This window comes from Labeo rohita, chromosome 18 (assembly GCF_022985175.1).
Source record: "Labeo rohita strain BAU-BD-2019 chromosome 18, IGBB_LRoh.1.0, whole genome shotgun sequence".
NCBI classification, from domain to species: domain Eukaryota; kingdom Metazoa; phylum Chordata; class Actinopteri; order Cypriniformes; family Cyprinidae; genus Labeo; species Labeo rohita.
The window spans coordinates 4,412,197-4,437,752 of NC_066886.1; the positions used below are offsets into that span (position 1 = coordinate 4,412,197).

Consider the following 25,556-nt stretch of genomic DNA (forward strand, 5'->3'; position numbering starts at 1 on the left):
TCCATTATTTATGTGCATTTCCCCATAGCTCATATATATTTCTCTGGACTGCCTCCTGAGATTTTTACCAGTCAAGTAAAAGCATCAGATTATTTTCATGGAAACACTCTTTAAAATAAGAGCTACAAACGGAGGTTTTCACAGTGATGCTTTAGAAAAACTATTATGGGTTTCCCAAAAGCACCTTTCAGTGAAAAGTTCTTAAAAGAACCATTTTTTTCTTTTAATAATCTATAGAACCTTTTAGGAACAATAGAAAGATTCCATGAATGTTAAAAGCTCTTCATGGAACCACAGTGGCCAATAAATAAGTGCTGTTTTTAAGAAAAAAATGCCCCAAACTACAAATTTAAGATAGAAAATGTTATGCTGTAATATTACTGTGATATTATTATGAATACAGTAAGCATACATTACCATGTTATACATAAAAAGTACCATCCGACACCATCTCTGTACTACAGTTTTGTTTTGTAAGCGTAGAACCAGTGACGGAAATTGAAAGGCGAAACCCTTTGAGATGTTGTACATGAATCCATATGCATGTTGTTCCATTTGTGTTCCAGTGTGTGTGTGTGTGTGTGTGTATATTTATGTTTGCATAATTGATGCTGATTCCAGTTAGCAGGCTTTGATAGGTCGGTATCAGATTCCCAGGGTGCTTGTTGCTCGTCCCTCTGAGAATGGCATGGTCGGGTCACGCTTTCTGATGGCTTTATATTGTTATTCTCCTAAATGGCTAACACCTCCACAACAACGGATAGCTGTTAGCGACCCAAACGCCTTCTGAAAGACCTCTAAATTTGATAATGACCTGGATGATACCAAATCTAAGTCAGCGCAACAATATCCGTCCTGCTTCATTGCAGAAGAAGAGAATATAATGGCAGCATAAATGCAAGAAGTGACAATGAATTAAAATTAATTGTGTGTAAAAACTGTAAAAAAGTAACTGCTGTAATTAACCAATTAGATTTGAGCTGTCATAAAGTAGGATAACATGTTGAATGCATTTTTTATTATTATTATTATTTCTGTGTTTTTATTTATGTGTATGCAGTACCTGCAGCCCCCTCTAAGCCAGAAGGTGAGCGGGTCGGTTCCACTGGGATCCTGCTGTCCTGGCGGATGCCTCTCGACCCCTCAATTCACTCATTTGTCATCAGATATAAGGAGATGTGTCCATATCCTGACCCTACCTTCACTGAGGTCACCAAGACCCTAGACATCCCAGAAACCCTGCTGAACACACTCACCCCTGGAGCCACGTACAACATCAAGGTGCACGCTTGAGCCTTTCAGTTATTTATTTAAAAACAAAAATGAGGAAAAAGCACAAAAAATACATAATGGTCTTTGCCCACAGCATGGATTTTCTAATATTATTGGAACAGAATATCAAGCTTCCTAGAGTGTATGCATAACACATTTGACTACAATATGTTTTTCGGAAACTGTGAAAAGGAACTGAAGTACAATAACTTCTGCAAAGAGGTATCATATTATATAGCAGTATGCGGCAGCTGTGAGAAATATTATACACTACCGTTTAAAAATTAGGGGTTAGGATTGTGAAATACTATTACGATTTAAGAGAACTGTTTTTCTATTTGAATATTTTTTAATATGTCATTTATTATTTTGATGGTAAAGCTAAATTTTCAGTCTTCAGTGTTACATGATTCTTCAGAAATCCTTCTAATATGCTGATTTCTGTTCAAGAAACATTTCCTCTTATTATTAATGATTACCTAATATTTTTGAGAGAACTGATTTTTCAGCATTCTTTGATGAATAGGAAGTTCAAAAGAACAGCATTTTTGTAATATAAATTGTACAATAAAATATATTTATAATTGACATTTTACTAAATTTTGATGTAATCCTCAATAAAATATTCTCTGAGCTCATCACGATGCTTTCTAGTATTGCCAGACCCATTTTACCCGAAATTACATTACCCTTTAAAGGTTTGGGGTCAGTAAAAAATTTTTTCAAGGATGCATTAAATTAACCAAAACTGACAGTAAATGCATGTATGATTGTACCAACTTTTTTCAAATGTGAAAATAAGAAATGTTTCTTGAGCAGCAAATCATATTAGAATGATTTCTGAAAGATCATGTGAAACTGAAGATGTAATGAAGCTAAAAGTTCAGCTTTGAATCAGAGGATTTAATTACATTTTAAATATGTTAAAATAGAAAACAGTTGTTTTAAATTGCAATAATATTCCAGAATGTTGAAAACCTAATATATGTTTTAGAAAACTAAGATTTTTCAGGATTCTTTGGTGAATAGAAAGTTCAAAAGAACAGCATTTTTGTAATATAAATCTATTGTAACATTATAAAAGTCTTAACTGTCACTTTTGATCAATGTAATGCATCCTTGCTGAAAAAAACTATACATTTTTGAGTAAAGAAAAAAGTTTTTGAATGGTAGTGTACATATAAAATAACAGAATTACAAATGCATTGATAGCAAAAGCTACAATGTAATAAAATAATAATAATGTCAGTGAGCATAGTTGTAATAGAAGGAAACATTTGTTCAAGGAGCGAATTTGCAATAAAGGTTGAAAACAGACCCTAGTGAAAAATAAATATGCTAAAATGTGTTTAAAATACATTTATTTCATGCTAAGTATACTACAAATACATTTACATATTACATACAACTAAACTGTTTTACTTACAGTCTGCTAAATTGGAACAACTAATTTTATACTTAATGCACTTTAATTGTGCGAAAGTAGTGCTGAAGTCCAACTAAAGATATACTTAAGTATATTTGATTGTGCTAAAGTGGAACTATTGCAAGTGTACTTTAGCTAAATATTTTGCACTGAAAGGCCGATATTATTTAAAGATCATACAATCCTCATCAATAGTACCATTAAAACATATTTTAGGCTAAATATTAAGAAATGTACATTGTGCGCAAGTAGTACTTCAAATAAAGTTTAATTACAACTTTTTTATAATTTTTATACCAGTAAGTCTCGAGCGATATGTCAGCAAATGTGTTAATAGACTTGAACTATACTTAGTATAAAATAAACACATTTTAAATCTATTACTTTTTTACTAGGGGAGTTTGAAGCACTCGAAGAGACAAGACACTTTAATTTTAAAAAACTACCTTTAATCATGGCAGGTATAGGAGCACAAATGACTATGACAAAAATAAAAATGCCTCACAGTATGTGTCTTTTACCTTTTTTAAAGAAAAACAGATTGCAACTTCATTATGTATCATGATTCCACTATGAGAGTATAATGGCCAAAGAATATGAACGTGAACGTGTGTTTTCTTATAATATGCTTATAATCCAAAGCAGAATTGTCCTAGTGCACACTTCTAAACAAATTCAGATGTGACGTCATGAGAAAATTTGTTTCTTAAAGATTCCTGGTGAGAAATTCTAGAGATGTTAGATCCTCCTTTGTGTGTTTTCCGTAATTTAACGTCATTGTGGTGTATTGTGTCACCTCTAATGAAACAGCAGCCAGTAAAAAATTTCCTGAAAATGCTTTTCAACTCTATAGGGAAGGTCCAGCGTTCAGCAGACACTACTGGATTAACTGTCCATGGGAAAGTTGCCAGTGGCCTCTATTCCATTGATCCCACTCAATAATTTATCAGCCATGAATTATTCATCTCCTACAGAGAACTCTGGATCCACGAGGGATCTCTGTTTTCCCTCATTTGTCTCGTGAATTCATTGGCTGAGTACACCGTGAACTCTGAATTGACTCTCTGAGCTTTTGTGCGAGCGTGTGTTTGTACGTTTGACAGTATTTGATGGATCTCTTGTCTGGAGAAGATCATCTTGCATTGGAATCTTCATTCACAGTGTTTATATAACCACCTCTGCTAAGTCATGGTGATAAATCAAGCAGATGTTCTTATGCGGTGTGCATTGCTTTTAAAAGCTTTTCTTCTGTCTTTTTTCTACAGGTTGCAGCAATAAACAAAGCAGGAATTGGACCTTTTAGCCAGTCTCTGTACTACAAAACTGCAGAGGCCCGTAAGCAACATATATTTCACATAAGCTTTTTCAATGCCCTAGTGAGCCTCTTCGCTGTCTTCAAAGGCGGCATCTTAAGTAACTGATTCAAAATTCTCTTCATGGACAGCAGCTTTGTTAATGCTCACTCGTTTGTAAAACACTAATAGCACTCCTCCCGTGAAGTGCATTTTGATACTCTAATAAGCAAAAAATACACAAAGCATACCAGTATTGGGTGAAAATGTACAATTTAATTTAATGGAACATTTAAATAAAGAATAGAATTTATTTAAAATTAACATTTCCCTCAACATTACTAGTAATGTAACAGTATTATAGATATCGTGGTACCGCGATAGCAAAATCTCGATATCACCGTGGTCACATGACGATATGAAAAGATGGGTTTAAAGTTGTGTTTATGCTTTAACAGTATCTGTCAAACGAGCTAAAACCAAAAGCACAATATGGCTTAATCCCTTCATCATGTTTTCGCTGCACATTTCAAAGCGAAGTGATTAGATGCAAAGTGACAGTAAATATATGTAAGATTGTAGCAACTATTTTAAACAGTAAAAATAATAAATGTTTCTTGAGCAGCAAATCATAAGATTACAATAATTTCTCAAAGATCATGTGAAACTAAAGACTGGAGTATTGGTGCTGAAAACTCAGCTTTGCATCACAGGAATAATTTACATTTTAAAAAAATGGAAAATAGGAAAAAGTTATTTTATATTGTAATAATATTTCACAATATTACTGTTTTTACTGTATTTTTGACCAAATAAGTACAGTCTTCGTAAGCATAACAGACTAAAAAACAAAATATCTTACCGACCCCACATTTCTGAATGGTAGTGTAAATGCTATCTTAAATCTTCTGCTTCTAATATGTTGCCTAAAAGTGATGCATGCTGTAAGTGTGGTTGTATTTGCATACAGTATGCTTAAATGTATGTGTTCTGATTCATGTGTTTATGTTCAATCTCACAGCTCCTGGTCTGGTGTCAAACCTCACAGCATTTGCTGAGGATCACACATCGGTGTTAGTGACATGGTTTCTCCCTGTACGCATTAATGGTCTCATCACTAAGTTTGCTGTAAAAGTCAAACATGCTCGAACAGGCCAGACCGTTCGCACACTGGAGCTCAACGCAGAAGACATCATGAATGGAGCCCTGCCTCACTGCAACGTGTGTTTGTACTTGCATTAATGAATATTTTAATGGTATATGCATTGGTCTGCCAATCTTTACAGTTAGTTTCCAAATGTTTATGTGCACGTATGTGTCTTCTAGGATGCAGCAGACATCTTATCTCGTGGAACTCCAAGCCCGTCCGAGTCTTCGCAGTTGACCTCTGCTGTGTTGCCCACGGTTACGCTCTCAGCCGTACCGCCCGCCTCCATCTGGAGCGTTCCAATCAGTGTGAAGATTGATGAGCTCCGCCCCTACACTCCCTACGTGTTTGAAGTCTCCGCCTTTACCAGTGATGGGGAGGGACAGATCGCCAGCACTATGGTCCGCATGCCAGAGGCTGGTATGCTATCACACACACACACACACATTCTTAATTCTCAGATACTGTATATCTACGCTGCTGTTCACAAGATTGGCAGTAAGATTTTATTTATATTGCATTGTAAAGGTATTCATAGTGTATGTTGTAATTCATTATATCTTTTCATAGATGTAACCCTGGACCACAAAACCAGTCTTAAGTAGCATGGATATATTTGTAGCAATAGCCAAAAATACACTGTATGGGTCAAAATTATTGATTTTTCTTTTATGCCAAAAATCATTAGGATGTTAAGTAAAGATCATGTTCCATGAACATATTTTGTACATTTCCTACCATAAATATATAAAAACTTAATTTTTGATTAGTAATATGCATTGCTAAGAACTTCATTTGGACAAATATAAAGGTGATTTTCTCAATATTTAGATTTTTTTGCACCCTCGGATTTTCAAATAAATATTGTCTTATCCTAACAAATCATACATCAGTGGAAAGCTTATTTATTCAGCATTCAGGTGATGTATAATTCTTCATTTAAGACCCCTGCCTACTGATTCGGTGGTCCAGGGTCACAAATAATTGTAACCAAAGTTAAAATGCCTGATAGTATTTTCAGATTCTAAAAATTGGTGGTTTGTGATGTGTTTTAATGCATTATGGTTTCTGAAGGTGTAAAATATATATAGATAAGTATTATAAATGTGGTTACTTATGTGGTTATTTATGAGATCATACAATGCATTGCAATTTTTCAAAAAAAAAATTTTAATGAAAGTAATGCTTTTATTCAGCAAGGGTGCATTAAATGGATCAGAAGTTCTGTAAAAATATATTAGAATTTGCATATATTATCATATAAGAATGATTGCATATTAGAATTTTATTTTCTAAAGGGTCATGTGACACTGAAGATTAGAGTAATGGCTGCTGAAAATTCAGCTTTGCATCACAGGAATAAATTACATTTTAAAATTTATTTAAAAGACAAAACAGTTATTTTAAATTGTTTAATTTTAAGTCAAAATAATACAGTTTAACTTTATTTTAAATCAAATAAATGCAGCCTTGGTGAGCATAAGAAAATTTTAAGTCTATTCAAAAGTCTATTTACTTAAATGTCTCTGATGTGTTTGTGCATGATTCAGTAATACGTGTTATACATAATTTCTATTGCAAATGACATTTTAATGTTGTGTTATCTAAATAATTACAATTTTTACAATAATACAGAATCTCAATTTTCTGTAACAAATGTGACACAGGTATTTGTAGCAGTAGTCAAAAATACATTGTATGGGTCAAAATTATCGATTTTCTATGCCACAAATCATTCGGATATTAAATAAAGATCATGTTCCATGAAGAAATGTTTTAAATTTCCTACCGTAAATATATCAAAATTTAATTTTTAACCATACATCAATGAAAAGCTTATTTATTCACCTTTCAGAGGATGTATAAATATCAAAATATTGACCCTTATGACTGCTTTTGTGGTCCAGGTCACAAATCAAAAATGTTAAAAAAAAAAAAAAAATTTAAAAAAGTGTGAATGTGTGTTGCAGCCCCTGAAGACCCACCTCAAAACGTGGTTTTCAGAAACATCACTTCTAAATCTCTATCTCTGACTTGGGAGCCTCCGAAGATCACCACAGGACGGTTCAGTTACATCATCCAGCTTCATAGCTCTGAAGGTAACATTTGCTAACACCTCTTGACTATCAAACCAATGCCTTAACCTTTCATATTATCAGACAGACACCACACTGTGACAGGAGCTTTATATAACAAAAACTAGGGAGTATGTGAAGCTGTATGACCTTGCTTTTAGCACACATGCTCCTGACATGCTCCAGACTACTTAATGCAAAGCACATCCTTTCATTGTTTGTGTACTAATGTGGTGCATGTATGTGTGTATTTCAGGGTTAATTAGTGAGAACAGCACAATCGAACAGGCATTTATGTACACTGGACTGACTCCATACACACGATACTACATCCACGTGATGGCCAGATCAGCAGGGGCCATAGGACCGGCAGCAGTGATCAACATTACAACACTAGCAGAAGGTAAAAACATAAGTTTACTAGCTAACTAAATGAGGACTTACCCTTACCCAAATCGTATCTTCTAAAAAAGAGCGTTTCAGCTTTGCTAAGATATTTTTTGTTTTGTTTTGTTTTGTTTTGTTTTATTCAATGTCCCCATATTATCCCAAAGGGAGGTTTCATAAGATTTAGCCAGTTTCTGAGGACAAAATTACTTTGTTACTATAGTTAGATAAATCTAGTTTATTTTATTTTATTTTATTTTATACTTTATTGTTTATTTTATTGTTTATTTTATTTATTTATTGTATTTTGTTTTTAATTTAATTTAGTTGTATTTAATTTTATTCAATGTCCCCATATTATCCCAAAGAGAGGTTTTATGAGATTTAGCCAACTTCTGAGGACAAAATTACTTCTTTAATATAGCTAGATAAACCTATTTTATTTTATTTTATTTTATTTTATACTTTATTATTTTATACTTTATTATTTTATTTTTATTGTATTTTATTTTATTGTATTTTTTATTTTATTCAATTTAATTTATTTCATTTCATTTTTTATTTTATTTTATTTTATTTTATTTTTTTGATGTCCCCATATTATCCCAAAGGGAGGTTTTATAAGATTTAGCCAACTTCTGAGGACAAAAATTACTGCTTTACTATAGTTAGTTAAACCTGTTTTATTTTATTTTACACTTTATTTTTATTTTTTATTTTATTTATTGTATTTTATTATTTATTTTATTATTATTTATTACTATTTATTATTTTTTTTATTTAATTTAATTTAATTTTGTTTTATTTTATTTTATTTGTCCACATATTTTTATCAGGTTTTATTTTATCAGATTTAGCCAACATCTGAAGACAAAATTATTTCTTTACTATAGTTAGATAAACGTAACCTGTGGAATGTCATCTGCACTGTTGCTGATTTTGTCTTTCATTGGTTTTTATTTGTCACAGTGGATGTTTCAAACCTTCAGACATGATATAATATTAGAAAAAGTGAACCTGAGTGATCAAAGTATATACTTCAGCTGATTTTATTCAATAAAGACTGAAATAATAAACAAAACCCACATTCCCTGTATGAAATATCATACACAATAACCAACTGTAACTTAAAGAATCACTTTAGATACTGCTGATGTGGAATTTCTTTTGTTTTTCTCTCCATTTTCTTTCTGCATGACCCAGCTACACTTTAGTTGTGGTTCATGGATGAATTGCCACAAATTCGTCTTGTGTATTTTCCGCTACAATGGAGAATTAATGGTTTCTTCAGACATCCAGGCTGTCATCACATGACCTCCACCATGATTGATCGCTGGTGTCATGTGTTTTCGTAAACTGTGTCTGTGTATGCTTGATGGTGACATATTGGGAGCCATGTCATACAGAACAATTTAATTTTTGATTCATCTGCTTGGAGAAAGCGTTTGCGACTTCTGTAAGTGTTCAGACTCAGGGGTCAAAGTAAGTGAGTGTTATAAATGAGCTTTATATTTAGCTGGTCTGGTTGTAATTAAGTATGTCTGTGAAATCAGCTATCTCTAATTCTACCTTTAATTGGGTTAATTTAGCTGGAGGAAATAGCTTTTTCATACAGAGCCAATTGGTGCTGAATAAGAAAATGCTCATTAAATGTGTGGAAAAACAAGAAAGGTTATTTGTTCACTTAGGGTTGCTTTTATCTAAAATTAGATTTTGGTTCAAGGCCTCAAAGCATACAATGCTGGATATGGGTGATAAATAAAGGCCTGCATTTTTCTCAGGGCTGTAAAAATGGGAAAATATATCAGCTGTTCCCTGTAATGGACATTAATAATCCAACCCTGACTTTACATGGGCATACACTAGCCTTCAAGAGATTTTTTAAAAGAAATTGATACTTTTATTTAGCAAGGATGCACTAAATTGATCAAAAGTGACAATAAAAATATTTATAATGCTACAAAAAAAAATCTTTATTTCAAATGCTGTTCTTTTAGATTTTAAATTCATCAAAGAATCCTGAAAAAAAAAATTAATCACAGTTTGCTTAAATATATTAAGAATATTAAAAAGCAGCCTTATATTAACATTATTTCACAGAATTGCTGTAATAAAGCTGTTTTATTTACAAAAACTAAATCACAATTTAAATTAATTAAATTAAATTTTTAAGTATTTATGTAAATATTATAAATAGATTTTATAATATTTTTTTATTAAAATAATTAAATAAAAAGTAAACTGTGAAAAACAGAAGTTAAGTAACTGAACATTATATTTTATATTTTTTATTAGAAATAAATTTACCTGACTTTTCTAGTCTTTTTAATCATGTTTTGCTCTTAAGTTAATTTTAATTTAAAGTCATCATGCAGGCTTGGAACTGTACTGAGGCCCCTGGTAAATGGCAAAGCGTGTTGTTAACTATATGTGTTTGCATTTATTTCCATTATAGCCCCGAGTGCTGTGTCTCGTCTGACAGCAGAAGCTGTTGACTCCACCTCGGTCCGTCTGTCCTGGAGTCCCCCGAGCCAACCGAACGGACTAATCACACATTATCGGATTCTAGTGTTATACCGCAGTACCCTTGTACAGGACATCACCCTGCGAGGACAGGTAAAATGCACTAAACTCCACAAACACACATGTGTTGTATTTGGTTTAGCTTGAATATATATCTTTGTGTTACAGAACGCTCCACTTCGTCGTAATGCGAGGTCGCTTGACATCACCACAGCATCTGCTTTCGCTCTTACCTCACATGGAACATTTCCCGCTCTGGGTCGTGGTTTTACCAACACCGATACGACTGACACTGACCTTCCTCTGACCCCGAGCACCCCCCACACACCTCCACCCTGGCTCACAGTGACCCGCGACAGAACCGATGCATCTGTTCAGTCTGAGACTGAGGCTGTTACCGAGGAGCTTTCGACTGAACTTTCCGCTCTCACTCGAGGAACTGACCAACCACAATTGGTTAACCTAAGCCCCTCCCAGCCCCGTCGCTTCACTAGGGCGATCGCCACAGACTCCACCCAGCAGCAGACAAACCCCCCAACGAGGCCTGCCACCACTATTGGAATAGAAGGTAAATAACTCCTCCCCCTGACTCCACCCACTATAACCTCATTTTAAGGTTGTGATTTGGATACACAGTCAAATTAACAAATCATAATAAGTTATTTATACTATATTTCCATAAAGTTTAGGAGTCTCTATTTACACTAAGTGCAAATAGCCCGCCTATTTGCCTCCAACGTGTAATTTGGCTAATCAACACTGCAAAAGATGAGCACCAAATGTCAGCTCCAGTCGCACAGATGGTAAAGCACGTGCCATAGTCCTTTCGACGCAATTGACCGAGTTTGATTGCGCCTTTTGACAAACTTTTTTTTCTCCCTTTTCTAAACTCTAATCACATCGGAAAGGCATCCATTTTCAATGAAAAAAGTTGAAAATAAATTATCGGGTAGGGTTAGGGTAGGCGTAGGGAGGGATTTATTGTCCCAGTAAGGTGGCATCCATTTAATAATCTAAATGGAAATTATAATTTACACTCAATATGTTATTACTGCATACTCTTTTATAATGTAGTACAACATCCTAGTAATATGCATGCTAATAAGCAACTAGTTAATAGTGAGAATTGGTTCTTACCATAAAGTAATACCGGAGTTTATAATGTTGTTGTGCTAATTCTTAATTGAAGAATTTTTTAAAATCCCAATAAAAAAATTATTTTTAGTGATCATGGGCGCTGAAAAGGTGGGTAGTCACTGTTGCTCTCTGTTGCTTCTGCTTTCTGTATTGTGATTGGTTGTGCTTTTTGATTGACAGTCCTGCCTCCCACTGAGGAGACAGCAGACTTGTCGTCTAATAACATCATGTATGTGGTGAGAAGACTGAGTCCTTTCACCGAGTACACATTTAGCGTGACAGCAAGAAACATCATTGGAGAAGGTCCTTTCACAGAAGTTACAGTCAAGACAACTGAACAAGGTAAAATTGAAGTTCAAGTACAGTAGTTGTAACATACAACCCCTGTATAAAGTAACCCCAGTGTTTCCCAACAGTGCCCAGCTCTGTTCAGAATGTGTCCTATCAGAACATGACATCCACCTCTATACATGTTACTTGGGATCCACCGCTCAACCCTAACGGCAAGATTACTCACTACACTGTGTATGCAGAAAATCTCCTTACAAACCAGCAATTACGACAGATGACGAACACCACTACTGCAGTGCTCACAGGTAACACACTAAGTACACTACCATTCAAAAGTGTTTTTTTGTTTGTTTATTTGTGTTTTTTGTTAAAGAAATTAGTACAGTGGCACCAAAAAGGACACCAAAAATGAACAAATCTTTATTCTGTTCAAAAGTTTTCACCCCCGGCTCTTAATGCATCATGTTTCCTTATGAAGCATCAGTGAGCGTTTGAACCTTCTGTAATAGTTGCATATGAGTCCCTCTGAAAACATGGATCTCATACAGTCATACACTCTATGCTAAAAACTAAGAATTTTTCTGAACAACAGCGGGCAGTTTAACTGTTCAAACACGAGACTCATGAACAACTATCACTAAACAAAACAAACAAACAAACAAACAAACAAAAAAAAACAGCTGTGGATCATTCAGGTAACCACACAGTATTAGGAATCAAATGTACAAATGCACCAGGTCACATTTTCATAAATTCAACTATTATTTTCCCTTGTGTACTGTAAACGTCTTTTATGTGAAATATCTTATTCAGCTCAGTACTAAATAAAAAAAATAACATGATTTTGTATAATCCCTCTTATTTTGGTAAAATAAATAACATTTTGGAGATTCTGCAAGGTGTATGTAAACTTTTCACTTCAACTGTATATGCTCATATCCATAGGTCTGGAGAAGTACAGCAGTTACAAGGTGCGCGTGGCGGCGTCTACCGCCGTGGGGGAAAGTCCACTGACCGATGAAGACTACATCTTCGTTATGACACTAGAGGATGGTATTGAGCCAGTTATTTTTCATACCCTACAGAAGCACCCTTAAACCCTTGTGAAATCTCTTAGCATGCCTCCATGTGTCTTTCAGAGCCAGATTCACCCCCTCGGAATCTGTCCGTAGTGAAAACCACCTCCTCCACTGCAACCCTCACCTGGTCTCCACCAGAGAAACCCAACGGCATCATCCGCCAGTACAAGGTCTCTTACACCAACGGCACATACAGCAACACAGTCAACAGCACATCGCCCAGTGCCACACTGCGCTACCTGAAGCCGTACACACACTACAATGTGACTGTCCGGGCGTTTACACTACACGGACATGGGAACCAGATTTCTGATACTCTTCAGATGCTGTCAGGGGAGGATGGTGAGTCATTGTGTGTGCGTTCATGTTTAATTGAAAAACTAGAAGTTGCATAAAACTTTAATCCAACCTCATACTGAAATCCCACACTCTACCCCTTTCAAAGGGTTTCTACAATTAAGGCGCATTCACACATACAGCGATTAAAGCCTTGGTGCTGTTTGCTTTCTAGTAGACATTCCCACCCTCTTTAGTTACTGTTGCTATGTCCAAAAAACAATGCTGCTCTCACACTACACATCATGTTCTCACACAGTGATAAAAACATTGCGAAGCAAAGAGGAAACTGACAAGATGACGACTGAAGTTGATCTACTCTCCTGTCTGAATTGTTTGTCGGACAGGATGGTGGATTCGGCATTATGATTGGTCAGATCGCCTGTCAATCAAGCCGTTTGCGAACGGGTCAATTCTATCAGGCATCAAAATGTGAACTCTTGTTTTTAACCCAGTCGCTATCCACTCATTGCATCTCTACTTCAATTTGGATAAAGTGGAATGTAAATCACCCTCTCTCATTAATAAAGATGAGTGACTTTCAGATTTTTTGTTGCAGCAAACATACTTTTAATCAGCAAGAACACATTAAATGTATCAAAAGTGAATGTTACAAAAGTTTTCTATTTTAAATAAAATCTGTTCTTTTGAACATTTTTTTTAATCAAAGAATTCTAAAAAAGCATCACAGTTTGCACAAAAATAACTGTTTTCAACATTGATAATAATATGAAATATTCTTAAGTAGCAAATCAGCATTTTAGAGTGATTTTTGAAGGATCATGTGACACTGAAGACTGGAGTAATGGTGCTGCAAAATTCAGCTTTGCATCACAGAAATAAATTACATTTTAATATATATTCAAATAGAAAACAGGTATTTTAAATTGTAATAATATTTCACATTATTCTTGTTTTTACTATATTTTTAAACAAATAAATGCGGCCTTGGTGAGCATAACTTCTTTCAGAACCGTTTTACCGACCTCAAACTTCTGAGCGTTAGTGTGTGAATACACCTTTATTCATAAAATCTCACTTCCCAGCACACCTGCTCTTACATATTAAGCCATAGTGCTTATTCAGGTGATTCAAGTTTATATCTTTACCCTTTCTTTGTCTTCTACCTATAGTTTCCTGTCCTCTTTGTACTGTTAAATATGTAAAAAATTCAAAAACAGCAACAAATTGGCAAAAAAAAAGGACCATGGCCTGGTGGTTACTACACGAGCATTTTGAGTTATGGTACTCGTGTCTACTTCTTTTTATTATTTCAGCATATTGAGCTGGTTATGTGGGAAATGCAGATTCTAATCTCGTTCTCCCTCTCCACTGTTTCCAAAATAAATTTAATTAATTAAAAAGCCCACTTTATGTTCTAATATTATTTATCGCATGAATGGGAGAACTGTGTATTGAATATCAGCAGTTTGCAGGCTGATATATTTTTGCACTAAGTGCTGACTTCATCCTAATGTGCCGTTTAATTGTTTCTTTGCAGTACCTGGCAGCCCACCTTATGACTTGACCTATGAGAACATCGGTTCCAGCGAGGTCAACGTGTCATGGTCACCCCCGCTTCTCGCAAATGGCATCATCCTGTTCTACAACGTGGAATACTGGAACGCCACACACAGTCTGAACCAAACCACACATGTGCCTTATGTCATTCTGTCCAACCTGCGAAAATATGCACGCTACCGTGTCAGCGTACAGGCTGCCACACAGGTCGGCATGGGAAACCACACGAGCGAGATCCTGAACATCACCACACTGGAGGACGGTGAGTCTTTGGTTTTAACAAACGGACCTTGTGGTGTTTAATTAAGCTGTTTTTCCTTTTTAGTGTCAGTCTGGCTAAACATGCCGAAATCATCAAGGTCACACATCAACATTTTTTCTTTTTACAGCTTTTCGGTGATCTGCGTGCAAGAAATGGGTGTGCTTTGTTATTTTTAACTCTTTTTATTTCTTCCACAGAACATTTCTGAAAGCATTCTGGTGTTATGGATCAATTTAGCCTTTAAACCAAGTTTAATCTTTCTCAGGAGACAGAACCTGCCGACAAAGTTTGTGTTTGTTTCTCTGTGTTTGGTTGGTTAGTTTTTCCATTAGCAGCTGTCAGGAAGGACAAATGTGAATGCCACTCATGGCATGGGAGACATTCTCTTACATTTACTAACTCAAATCACTGTCATGTTCGAGAGTAAACTCCTTTTCCACAGTTTTGGGTCTATAATAGCTGTTTTTCCTAAATGACAGTACCCAGTTCCCCTCCAAAATTCTTAATCGCTAGGAAATTGTCTGATACTGAGGTAGAGTTGTCCTGGAAAGCTCCCGAGGAGGCCAACTCTGAGATTTTATACTACATAGTGAGAGTGTGGTAAGTAAAGATGATTTAAAATCTGTTTTTAGCAAAGACCTGGCTGTACTAGATTGAAACTATATTCATGTGTGTGTATTAGGAATCTGAGCTCTGAGTTTGTCGCTAATGTGACGGAAACGTCAGTGGTGGTGAGTGTGGATGGATTGGGTCAATATAATGCATCTGTGAGGAGCTGGACTCGACTCGGAGATGGAGGAATGCTGATTTACATCACATTTAGTACTATAGAATCAGGTAAATATGAACACATTTTGTTAGACAACATCTCTAATCATTATAAGCATGTTTCTAATGGTAATATCAGATAAATAAATTACAATACAGTAATAAATTAAATATTCAAATATATTCAAATAGTAATACGTTATCTGGAGTTGTGATCAAATGCTCAAATAAATACAGCCTTGGTGAGCATAAGAGAAAAGTGGTCAACCCTGAAATTTTGAAAGATTGAAAGAGTCTATTTTACTTATACTAAAAATATTAATAGAAATGAATAACAGGACATTTAACTTCTGTCTGGACATTTCAGTGCAGTCAGTTATAAGGCCTAGAGGCAGCTCACTAGGTTTTGAATATCACACAATATCATGAAACAGCATTGCCCTCATAGTTATAATGGTAAATAATTTCTCTGTTTTGCAGCCCCCTCTGACCCTCCACAAAATGTATCATATACACTCCTCACCACCACTACAGTGCGTCTCAGCTGGAGTCCTCCGAATGAACCCAACGGCATCATCCAATACTACACCATCTACTATATGCACAATTATACAGAGTATAACCAGGTATATACACTCACACAGATGAGTATTGATCTTTTTGGAGACACTAAACATGGTGGTGTTCTATTTTCTGTCTGTGACCCTGGACCACAAAACCAGTCATAAGTTGCACGGATATATTTTGCAGCAGTAGCCAACAATACATCGTATGGGTCAAAATGATTAATTTTTCTTTTATGCCAAAAATCATTAGGATATCAAGTAAAGATCATGTTCCATTAAGATATTTTGTAAATTTCCTACCATAAATATATCAAAACAAATTTTTGATTAGTAATATGCATTGCTAAGAACTTCATTTGGACAACTTTAAAGGTGATTTTGAATTAGTTGTCTCTCGGCCAAATAATGTCCTATCCTAACAAACCATACATCAATGGAAAGCTTTTTATTTATTCAGCTTTTAGATGATGTATAAATTCTTCTGAAAATGGATCCTTTTGTGGTCCAGGGTTACATTTAAATATATTTCAAAATGTAATTCATTCCTGCGATGCAAAGATGAATTCTCAGCACCATTACTCCAGTCGTGTCACATGATCCTTCAGAAATCATTCTTATATGCTGATTTGCTGATTATTATCATTCTAATATGCTGATTTCCTATTATTATCGCTGTTGAAAACTGTGATACTTGTTTCAGGATTCCTTGATGAATGCAAAGTTCAAAAGAAGTCTTTAGTGTCACGTCTGATCAGCCTGATCCAAAATCTTACTTTTTTTTAAAAAAAAAGAACATGTTTTAATGTGTTTTCTAATTAGCTGTTAACTAAATCGACTGGAAGCTTATCACACTTAATTAGCAGACAGTGTAGTCTTAACTGCAGTTTACTGTAGATATGAATTAAAAAGTTATTTACCTTTAAGGTAGCTTTTCTTGTGTTGATGTCCTCACTAGATAAAATACATTTGACAGGTTTTACAATTCCGATTAGTTGCACAGAAATCACAAAGAAATAAATAGACATGTTTTTGGACATGTATATTTTAAGGAATAGTTTCTCACAAAAATGAAAATTCTGTCATCATCGCCATCACCATCAAGTTGGTCCAAACTTGTTTGAGATTCTTTCTTCTGTTAAGCATAAAATAAGATGATCTAAAGAATGTTTGTAACCAAACAGTTGGCGGTAGCCATTGACTTCCATAGTATGGGGGGAAAAATATTGAAGACTGTGGCTACTGTTAGCTGTTTGGTTAGCAAAATGTTTAGTGATAGTTGTTCATAAGTCCTTTGTTTGTCCTGAACAGTTAAACTGCCTGCTGTTCTTCAGAAAAATCCTTTAGCTCCCACAAATTCTGTTTTTTCAGCATTTTGTGTAGTTGAACCCTTTCCAACGATGACTGTATTATTTTGAGATCCATCTTTTTACACTGAGGACAACTGAGGGACTCATATGCAACTATTACAGAAGGTTCAAACACTCACTGATGGTCAAGAAGAAAAAAAAACATGCATTAAGAGCCAGGGGGTGAAAACTTTTGAACAGAGTGGAGATGTGTACATTTTTTCTTATTTTGCCTAAATATCATATTTTTTTTTCATTTAGTTAATCCCTTCAGAGGCTACAGAAGATACGTACTGTACATGTTTCCCAGAAGACAAAATAAGTTTAATTTACCCTGATCTTCAAATTCATAAAGTTAATGCATCTTAATGCATTGTTGTTGTTGTTTTTTTTCTGGAGCATCAGTGAGCATTTGAACCTTCTGTAATAGTTTTAAATGAGTCCCTCAGTTGTCCTCAGTGTGAAAAGATGGATCTAAAAGTCATGTTGGAAAGGGTTCAGATACACAAAAATGCTGGAAAACCAACAAATTTGTGGGTCCCAAAGGATTTTTCTGAAGAACAGCGGGCAGTTTAACTGTTCAGGACAAACAAGGGACTCATGAACAACTATCACTAAAACAAAAACACACAGCTGTGGATCATTCAGGTAACAACACAGTATTAAGAATCAAAGGGACGTAAACTTTTGAAAGAGGTAATTTTCTCTTGTGGACTATGTAAACATCTTTTATGTGAAATATCTTATTCAGATCAGTACTAAATAAACATTAACGTGTATTTTGTATGATTCTTCTTATTTTTTTTAGACATTCAAACTTGAAATTAAATGCTGATTCAGTCAGGCAGTGAATGACCATGTTCTCTCTCTCTCTCTGTAGACGGTTCCCGGTTCAGAGCACTGGTTGGTGTTGTCTGATCTGAGGGCAGGACACGAGTACAGTGTATGGATGAGTTCCAGCACTTCTGTTGGTGATGGGGCAGTGTTCAGTCCCCATCTAAACTTCACCACCCTAGAGGACGGTCAGTCTCCTCACACACTCAGAGGAGAATCGCAGCTCTGCACCACTTTTCCAACTGATTACGCTCCAAAAAAATCACACTGAAACTCATAAACACACCCACATGCACGAACACAGCAAAGATTCAGCACATTTTGTGAAAGGAGACAACTTCCTTCAAGCTGCAAACTGGGATTGTTGAGGCCTCACCATGAGACCGAGCGCATCTGATCTCGAAGCCTTTTATTTGTCGGTCTCTAGACTATCCCAGCTTGCATTTCCTCTCACAGGATTTGTTGAAAATAGAAAATAGCGCGTTGATGTAAGTTTCTGGGTACATTATGTAACGTGTTATATATTTGTGTTCGAAAATATCGAAATGTGTCGATTTCACTTAAGAAATGTAGCAAAACCTCCTGTTTGAGAGCAACTGGGGACTTTTTTGCTTAAATCTTCTGCTTCTCAGATGTTTGACAGACAGATGTCTGCATTTCTCATGAAAGCAAATGATTTGAGAAGCTATTGAGGTTTTAATAGCTCTAAGTTTTTACTATATGTCAACAGTTGCCTCATTTGTGCTCTTCTAAAGTCTTTTAGGAGTAAAGAAAAAAATAATTGAGAACTACATTTGGTCTACTGAGCTATTAATGTGCAACCTTAAAACACTTAAATTAGTTATTTCATACTTTATATGTTTATATGAATATGTTGACTTGGTTTCAGAATTTATGTTAGAGTCACAAACAGTTTTGGTGTGATTTTGGGAAAAACGGTGCAGAGGTGACCTTCTGAGACAGATGAAGGTTTTTCTCCCCTGGTGTCTGAGATTTTGAAAGTGTTCTATATGAATAAATAACGCCATGGTCCTGTTTGGTTCTTTGTGAGTGATTGCGTCTGATCGGTTTGCAGTTACTGGAGAATCACCCAGCTTCGGCAGCTCAGTTCAGCCCAAAGCAATATCTCGGATACAGAACGTGCTCCAGACGGATTTTCCTACTAACACAATCAGCCTGTCTTGCTCTGCTTCTCTCTCCTTTCCTATATCTGTAATCTTGACTCTGGATTTTGCAGACGCGGTGCCGGAGTTTATTTACCATTTTTCATTTCCACAGACTCACAGATGTGTGTAATTGCTGAATATCATGTTCAAGTGTGTGCTGTATGTGTGCTTTTGTATTTTTAATGAATATTGTAATCTCTTATTTTAAGATCGATCATTTATCTTCACTGCTTTAATCATTAATCATTATAATTGTTGACTGGTTTGAATCACTGACTGGTTTGATGTTGCAGTGTGCTATTTATGTTTTATTTAAGCATAAATTTATAAATTAAATATTAATTAAAAGAATAATTAATAGGATAGAGCTTTGTACTGATGGGTGAATCTCAATTGTGTGGTCATATTTCACTCCAAGATTTTTTGAAGTATATTATATAAAAGTATAATATATATATATAATTTATATCAAGATGAGCATTTTTAAAAATATTTATTTATTTATTCCATAAAGTCAGTTTTTGGACCTTTATGGGCTTTTTTGTGTTTGTGCTTTTTTGACAATTAAGCTCATTCTCATTCCCAAAATTTCATTTTTATCATGATGAGTATTTAAAAAAATATATTATTTTTATTAACATTTATTTATTTATTTTTTGCATAAAGTCAGTTTTAGGACCTGCTTTTTTGACAATTAAGCTCATTCTTATTTCCCAAAATCTCATTTATATCATGATGAGTAATTTAAAATTTAAAAAAATATATTAACATTTATTTTTTTTATTTATTTTATTTTATTAAAGGTCATTTTCATTCCCGAAATCTCATTATTGTAATGTTAAAAAAGTTACCCTTACATATCAGCCTTCGGTCATTAAATTAAATTAATAAAGGAAATATTATCTTAAATATATATAGTACTTTAAAGTAAAACAAAAAAATAATAAGGCTAAATGTGCTTAACTGACATGACAACCTCTTAAAAGTCTTGTAATAAGCTTAATTTCTTTGTAAATGTAAATATATGTAGTTTTGAGGTGAAATATGTCCTGATATTGCAAGCTTTCATGAGATGAGCCCTAATTTTATTACTTTAGATTGGGGAACAAATTCTCATTGCACTTCATGGTTGCACTTTGGATGAACATCTTTCACTTAGACTGGAGTGATTTGTTCCCTGTTCTAAAGTGTATCTGTTGGCCATTCTTCACGTTATTAATTGCATATCTTCCACACCTTCCCCCTGCTGCAGTGCCGAGTGGTCCGGTGCACAACCTCACCGCTACGATCTACAGCTCTACGGCTGTAGTGATCAGCTGGGACCCTCCTCTAGAGCCCAACGGGAGAGTCTTCTACCAGCTGAGCCTCCAAGAGGCAGGAACAACCCACTCGTCCATCAACCGCACGGTCAACATCACCATCACCAAAACTACCACAGACAACATCTACCTCTTCACCAAGCTCAGGAAGTATTTTCCCTACATCATAAAAGTCACACCTGCAACCAGTGCAGGATCGGCTGTAAACCACACTGCGGTGCAAAACCTGCGAACAGATGAAGATGGTACGCATCGCTTTCTGTATTTTACTTGTGCATGTATATAAAGCATACTTATTGATTGAAAACTCTTGTGTGTCTGTTTTGACAGTTCCAAGTTCTTCTCCATTGCCTGGGGCTAGTAGGAATCTCTCCAGCACTTCCATCCATGTGTCGTGGTTCCCCCCAGTGGAGGCCAATGGAGAAATTATAGATTATGCTCTAGTTTTACAGGGTCCTGGGACTGTGAACAAAACCTATACCACTGAAACACATCTAATACTCTCAGAACTCACTTCATTTACACCTTACAATCTCTCCATCGCTGCGGTCACCCGCATAGGTGTTGGTCCCTCCGTGATTATTCCACTTCATACTGATGAAGCAGGTCAGAGACATTCCTTTATTGCTGTTCTAGGGGAACTGATCTGTTTAAAAGATTTTTAAAATTTAAATATTTAAATTTGAATTTGGAGTTTGTCTGATATTTGAATATTTAAAACAGAAAATTTGAAAATTTGTCTGTTGTTTAATGTTTGAAAATGTAAACTTTTGTTGAACTTTAAATCTTTAAGACATGGCTTTGAAATTTGTTTGATGTTTGAAATTTAAAAACTGAAATTTAAAGTAACACTTTTTGTTAGAAACTTTTTTATTAAATGTTAAAATGCAGACATCCATTTTGTTATATGCACCATGCATATTTATGCAATATAAGAAAACACTTTATACGATTTTTAATGTTTTTTAAAGAAGTCTCTTCTGCTTACCAAGCCTGCATTTATTTAATCCAAAGAATAGCAAAAAACAGTAACATTTTGAAATATTTTTACTATTTAAAACAGTTTTTTATTTTAATATATTTTACAGTGTAAGTTAAGCCTATCCTTGGATCTTTCTATTCATCAAATATTTAAAAAAAATGTACTCAGCTGTTTAAAATGTTGATAATTATAATAATAATAATAATAATAATAAATGTTTCTTGATTTTGCTGTACTTTGGATCAAATAATGCAGGCTTGGTGAGCAGAAGAGACTTCTTTAAAAAACATAAAAAAATCGTTCTGTTCAAAAACTTTTGACTGGTAGTGCAATTATATGAAGAGTTCAGATGCAAAAGCAGCTAAAAGTCGGTCTCGGTCAAAAATGAGATAATGATACTGAGTGAATGCGTTTGACACATAGTATACATCCATCAAATACTTTTACTTCAGACTCGCTAAATTCCAGCCTCAGCCCAATCAGAAGTACCAGTACTTACATAGAAACCTATACAAAGTAGCCAGAAAGAAATGCTAATTTTAAAGAAATACGTCAGATGGATATAGCTGGTTTTGCATCTGAACACTTCATATATAATTATACAAATTATATTACAAATGAAGAAAAAATATATACATTTTTAAATTAAGAAATAAAATAAAATAAAATATATATATATATATATATATATATATATATGTATGTATATATAGTATTGAATATATAATAAAATGTATGTAAAAACAATTTGCTAAATTGTAAAAAAAAAAAAAAAAAGGAAAAAAAGAATGTTTCAAAAGTGCACCAAGTTTATCCCAAGCCCCTGTAGTGGAGGTCTGTTGTTTTTTAACTGATGGGAGCCCAAGGGAAGACCCCTACTTATTAAGTCTTGCCCTAAAAAGTTAGAAATAAAGTCTGATATTTGAAATTTGTAATTTGAAATCTTAAGTCTGAAATTTAAAATCTGAAAATTCCACTTTGCAAATTCATAGAATTATAAACTTGCAAGCTTATTGTATCTAATGTGTCATGGCCTTTTTTTGTGTCCAGCCCCAATGTCTCCACCACGTGACCTGATTATTTTTAACCACACTGTGAATTCAGTGTGGCTTCAGTGGGAACCTAGTCCAGAACCCAATGGAATCGTCCAGCACTACGGATTCCGAATACTTGAACTGAACACATACACTTTCAGATATCAGGTAATACATTCATATGACTAAGTACACAGTATATGTAATTATGTTTTCACAGCTTTCTGTGTGTGTAAATTAAACTGCATATGCCTCTGTTTACCCAAGAACTCATCAGATGCATCCACACAAGCAGAACTGAGTGGCTTCAGACCTCATAATTCATACGAAATCAGTGTGTGTACGTTCACTAGAGCAGGAAATGGGGATCAGTACAGCCTGCCTGTCATATTCACCACCAATGAATCAGGTAATCCATTCATGTCACGTGATCCTTCAGAAATTATTCTCATATGCTCATTTGGTGTTCAGGAAACATTTATTATTGTTAATGTTAAAAAAAAGATGTTCTGAAATTCAAATCTGAATTTGATAGTTGAAATTTAAAAACCTTCCAAAACATTCAAAGAAGAAATAAAGCTACATCTGTGGTGTTGGTGTGTATGTTTCAGTGTCAGATGCTGTTGGGAATCTGACCTGCTCTGGATTGGATTGGAATTCAGTTTACATGGAATGGGAGCTTCCGATTCATCCTAATGGAGAGATTCTGTACTACCTTATACGCTCTGAAGATCTGGAGGAGGAGGCTCATCCTCTCACACTCACACACACGGTGGCACACACTTTCGTCGGCCTGTCACCTGACGTTTTCTATGTCATCAGCGTGGCTGCAGTTAATTCAGCCGGAATAGGGGAGGAAGCCAACTGCACCGCACACACTCCATCAGAGTCGGGTATGATGTCTTAAAGGAATAGTTTACTCAAAAATAAAAATTTACTAAAAGTTGTAGATGAGTTTGTTTCTTCATCACAACAGATTTAGAGAAATTACTTGCGTCACTTACTCCGCTGCAGTGAATGGGTGCCGTCAGAATGAGAGTCCAAACAACTGATAAAAACATCACAAAATTCCTCCAGTCCACCAGTTAATGTCTTGTGAAGTGAAAAACTTCATGTTTGTGAGAAACAAATCCATAATTAAGATGTTTTAACTTTAAACCGGCCAAAATACCCATAATCCATAATAATGCTTCCTCCACTGAAAAAGTTCATACCCCGTTGTCCTGTAACATCAAAATCCACCAACATACAGTATTTGTTCAGAACTGTTTTTGCTTGTAAACGGTGCTTGATCTGTGCATATTTGTCTCTTAATTCGGAGAAAATGACTTCTTCACTGGAGAAAGTGATATTATGAATAAAAGACTCATATTTTAGCTGAAAACAGTGGTTATAAAGTTAAAAATGTCTCAATTTCTTTATTTTGAACACTTCACAAGATGTTAATTGATGGACTGGAGTGGTGTGGATTACTTGTGATGTTTTTATCAGCTGTTTGGACTCTCATTCCGACGGCACCCATTCACTGTTGAGAATCCATTGGTGAGCAAGTGATGCAATGTTACATTTCTCCAAAGCTGTGTCAAAAACTTTGGCATATAACTAATTCTGCACCATTTGAGGTACAGGACATGATCATGCAGATTGTTTCTTTCTCTTTCTGCAGTTCCTGGTCCGCCCCATTCGTTGACCATAATGGACATTACCTCTGACAGTGTGTCTCTAAGCTGGCAGCGTCCCGTCCATGTTCCTGGTCTGTTGCAGGGTTATAATGTAAAGATTCAGCGACTGGCAAGAAATTGTGAGCCAAAGCAGCACATGGAGTCCTGCGTGGAGAGTGAGGATGTAGAGTGGGTTGAAGGAGAAACTAGAAGAGTCACACTTTCCCCTCTGCTAAAATATAGAGACTATCGTATCAGACTGGTGGCGTCCACCAGGGCAGGACCCGGAGAGCCCTCCAACTGGATTCACACGCAGACACTCGCAGGAAGTACGTTACACATGTGCATAAACGCATACAGTAAGAAAGAAAACTCACAAATGAGAGCTCTTTAATGTCTCATGTGTTTGTCCTAGACCTTCTAGAACTTCTCAGATGTTTCCCCTGAGAAAAAGTTCCTAGTCTCTTTTCTCAAGTTTTAGAAGAGATCTTAACAATGTCAGATCTCAATTGGAATTTAAACATTTTTCGTTTATTTTTTTTTACTATCCACTTTAATTTTGACTCTATACTCGCACTGTATGTCTACAATTCAGTTTTGTCTGTGTTATTGCTCCTAAGAAAATTCTGAGGTAAGGTTAGTACTTCAAATTAGGATATTAAGTACAGATCATGTTCAATGAAGATATTTTGTCAATTTTCTACAGTGAATATATCAAAACTTAATTTTTGGTTAATAATATGCATAGCTAAGAACTTCATTTGGACAACTTTAAAGGCGATTTTCTCAATATTTAGATTTTTTTGCACCCTCAGATTCCAGATTTCAAATAGTTGTCTCTCAACCAATATTGTCCGATCCTAACAAACCATACATCAATAGAAAGCTTATTTATTCAGCTTTCAGATGATGTATAAATCTCAATTTAAAAAAAATGTACCCTTATGAGGTATTTAAGAGTAAGGTATTTAAGGTATAGTTACCTAAAAACTAAAAAAAAAAAATCTAGAAAAATATTGTATAAATATATATTTATTGGCTAATATAAATAAATTAATAAATATATATATATATATATATATATATATATATATATAATGTAATAATTAATTTATAAAATGTATAAAAATTC

General features: G+C 34.9%; 1 protein-coding gene across 1 annotated transcript in view; it reads left to right on the forward strand.

Annotated features, from left to right (window-relative positions):
- ptprq (protein tyrosine phosphatase receptor type Q) overlaps positions 1 to 25,556 on the forward strand; it is a 52,285-nt gene that overhangs the window by 16,299 nt on the left and 10,430 nt on the right. The window contains exons 20-38 of the mRNA XM_051135510.1: positions 1,061 to 1,281; positions 3,964 to 4,033; positions 5,012 to 5,211; positions 5,317 to 5,557; positions 7,108 to 7,236; positions 7,469 to 7,615; positions 10,055 to 10,215; positions 10,291 to 10,690; positions 11,440 to 11,601; positions 11,676 to 11,855; positions 12,496 to 12,603; positions 12,690 to 12,971; positions 14,467 to 14,748; positions 20,681 to 20,992; positions 21,078 to 21,353; positions 22,780 to 22,931; positions 23,031 to 23,172; positions 23,375 to 23,656; positions 24,430 to 24,753. Of these exons, the coding sequence (XP_050991467.1) occupies positions 1,061 to 1,281; positions 3,964 to 4,033; positions 5,012 to 5,211; positions 5,317 to 5,557; positions 7,108 to 7,236; positions 7,469 to 7,615; positions 10,055 to 10,215; positions 10,291 to 10,690; positions 11,440 to 11,601; positions 11,676 to 11,855; positions 12,496 to 12,603; positions 12,690 to 12,971; positions 14,467 to 14,748; positions 20,681 to 20,992; positions 21,078 to 21,353; positions 22,780 to 22,931; positions 23,031 to 23,172; positions 23,375 to 23,656; positions 24,430 to 24,753 (4,071 nt within the window). The remainder of the gene's footprint in view (positions 1 to 1,060; positions 1,282 to 3,963; positions 4,034 to 5,011; positions 5,212 to 5,316; positions 5,558 to 7,107; positions 7,237 to 7,468; positions 7,616 to 10,054; positions 10,216 to 10,290; positions 10,691 to 11,439; positions 11,602 to 11,675; positions 11,856 to 12,495; positions 12,604 to 12,689; positions 12,972 to 14,466; positions 14,749 to 20,680; positions 20,993 to 21,077; positions 21,354 to 22,779; positions 22,932 to 23,030; positions 23,173 to 23,374; positions 23,657 to 24,429; positions 24,754 to 25,556) is intronic.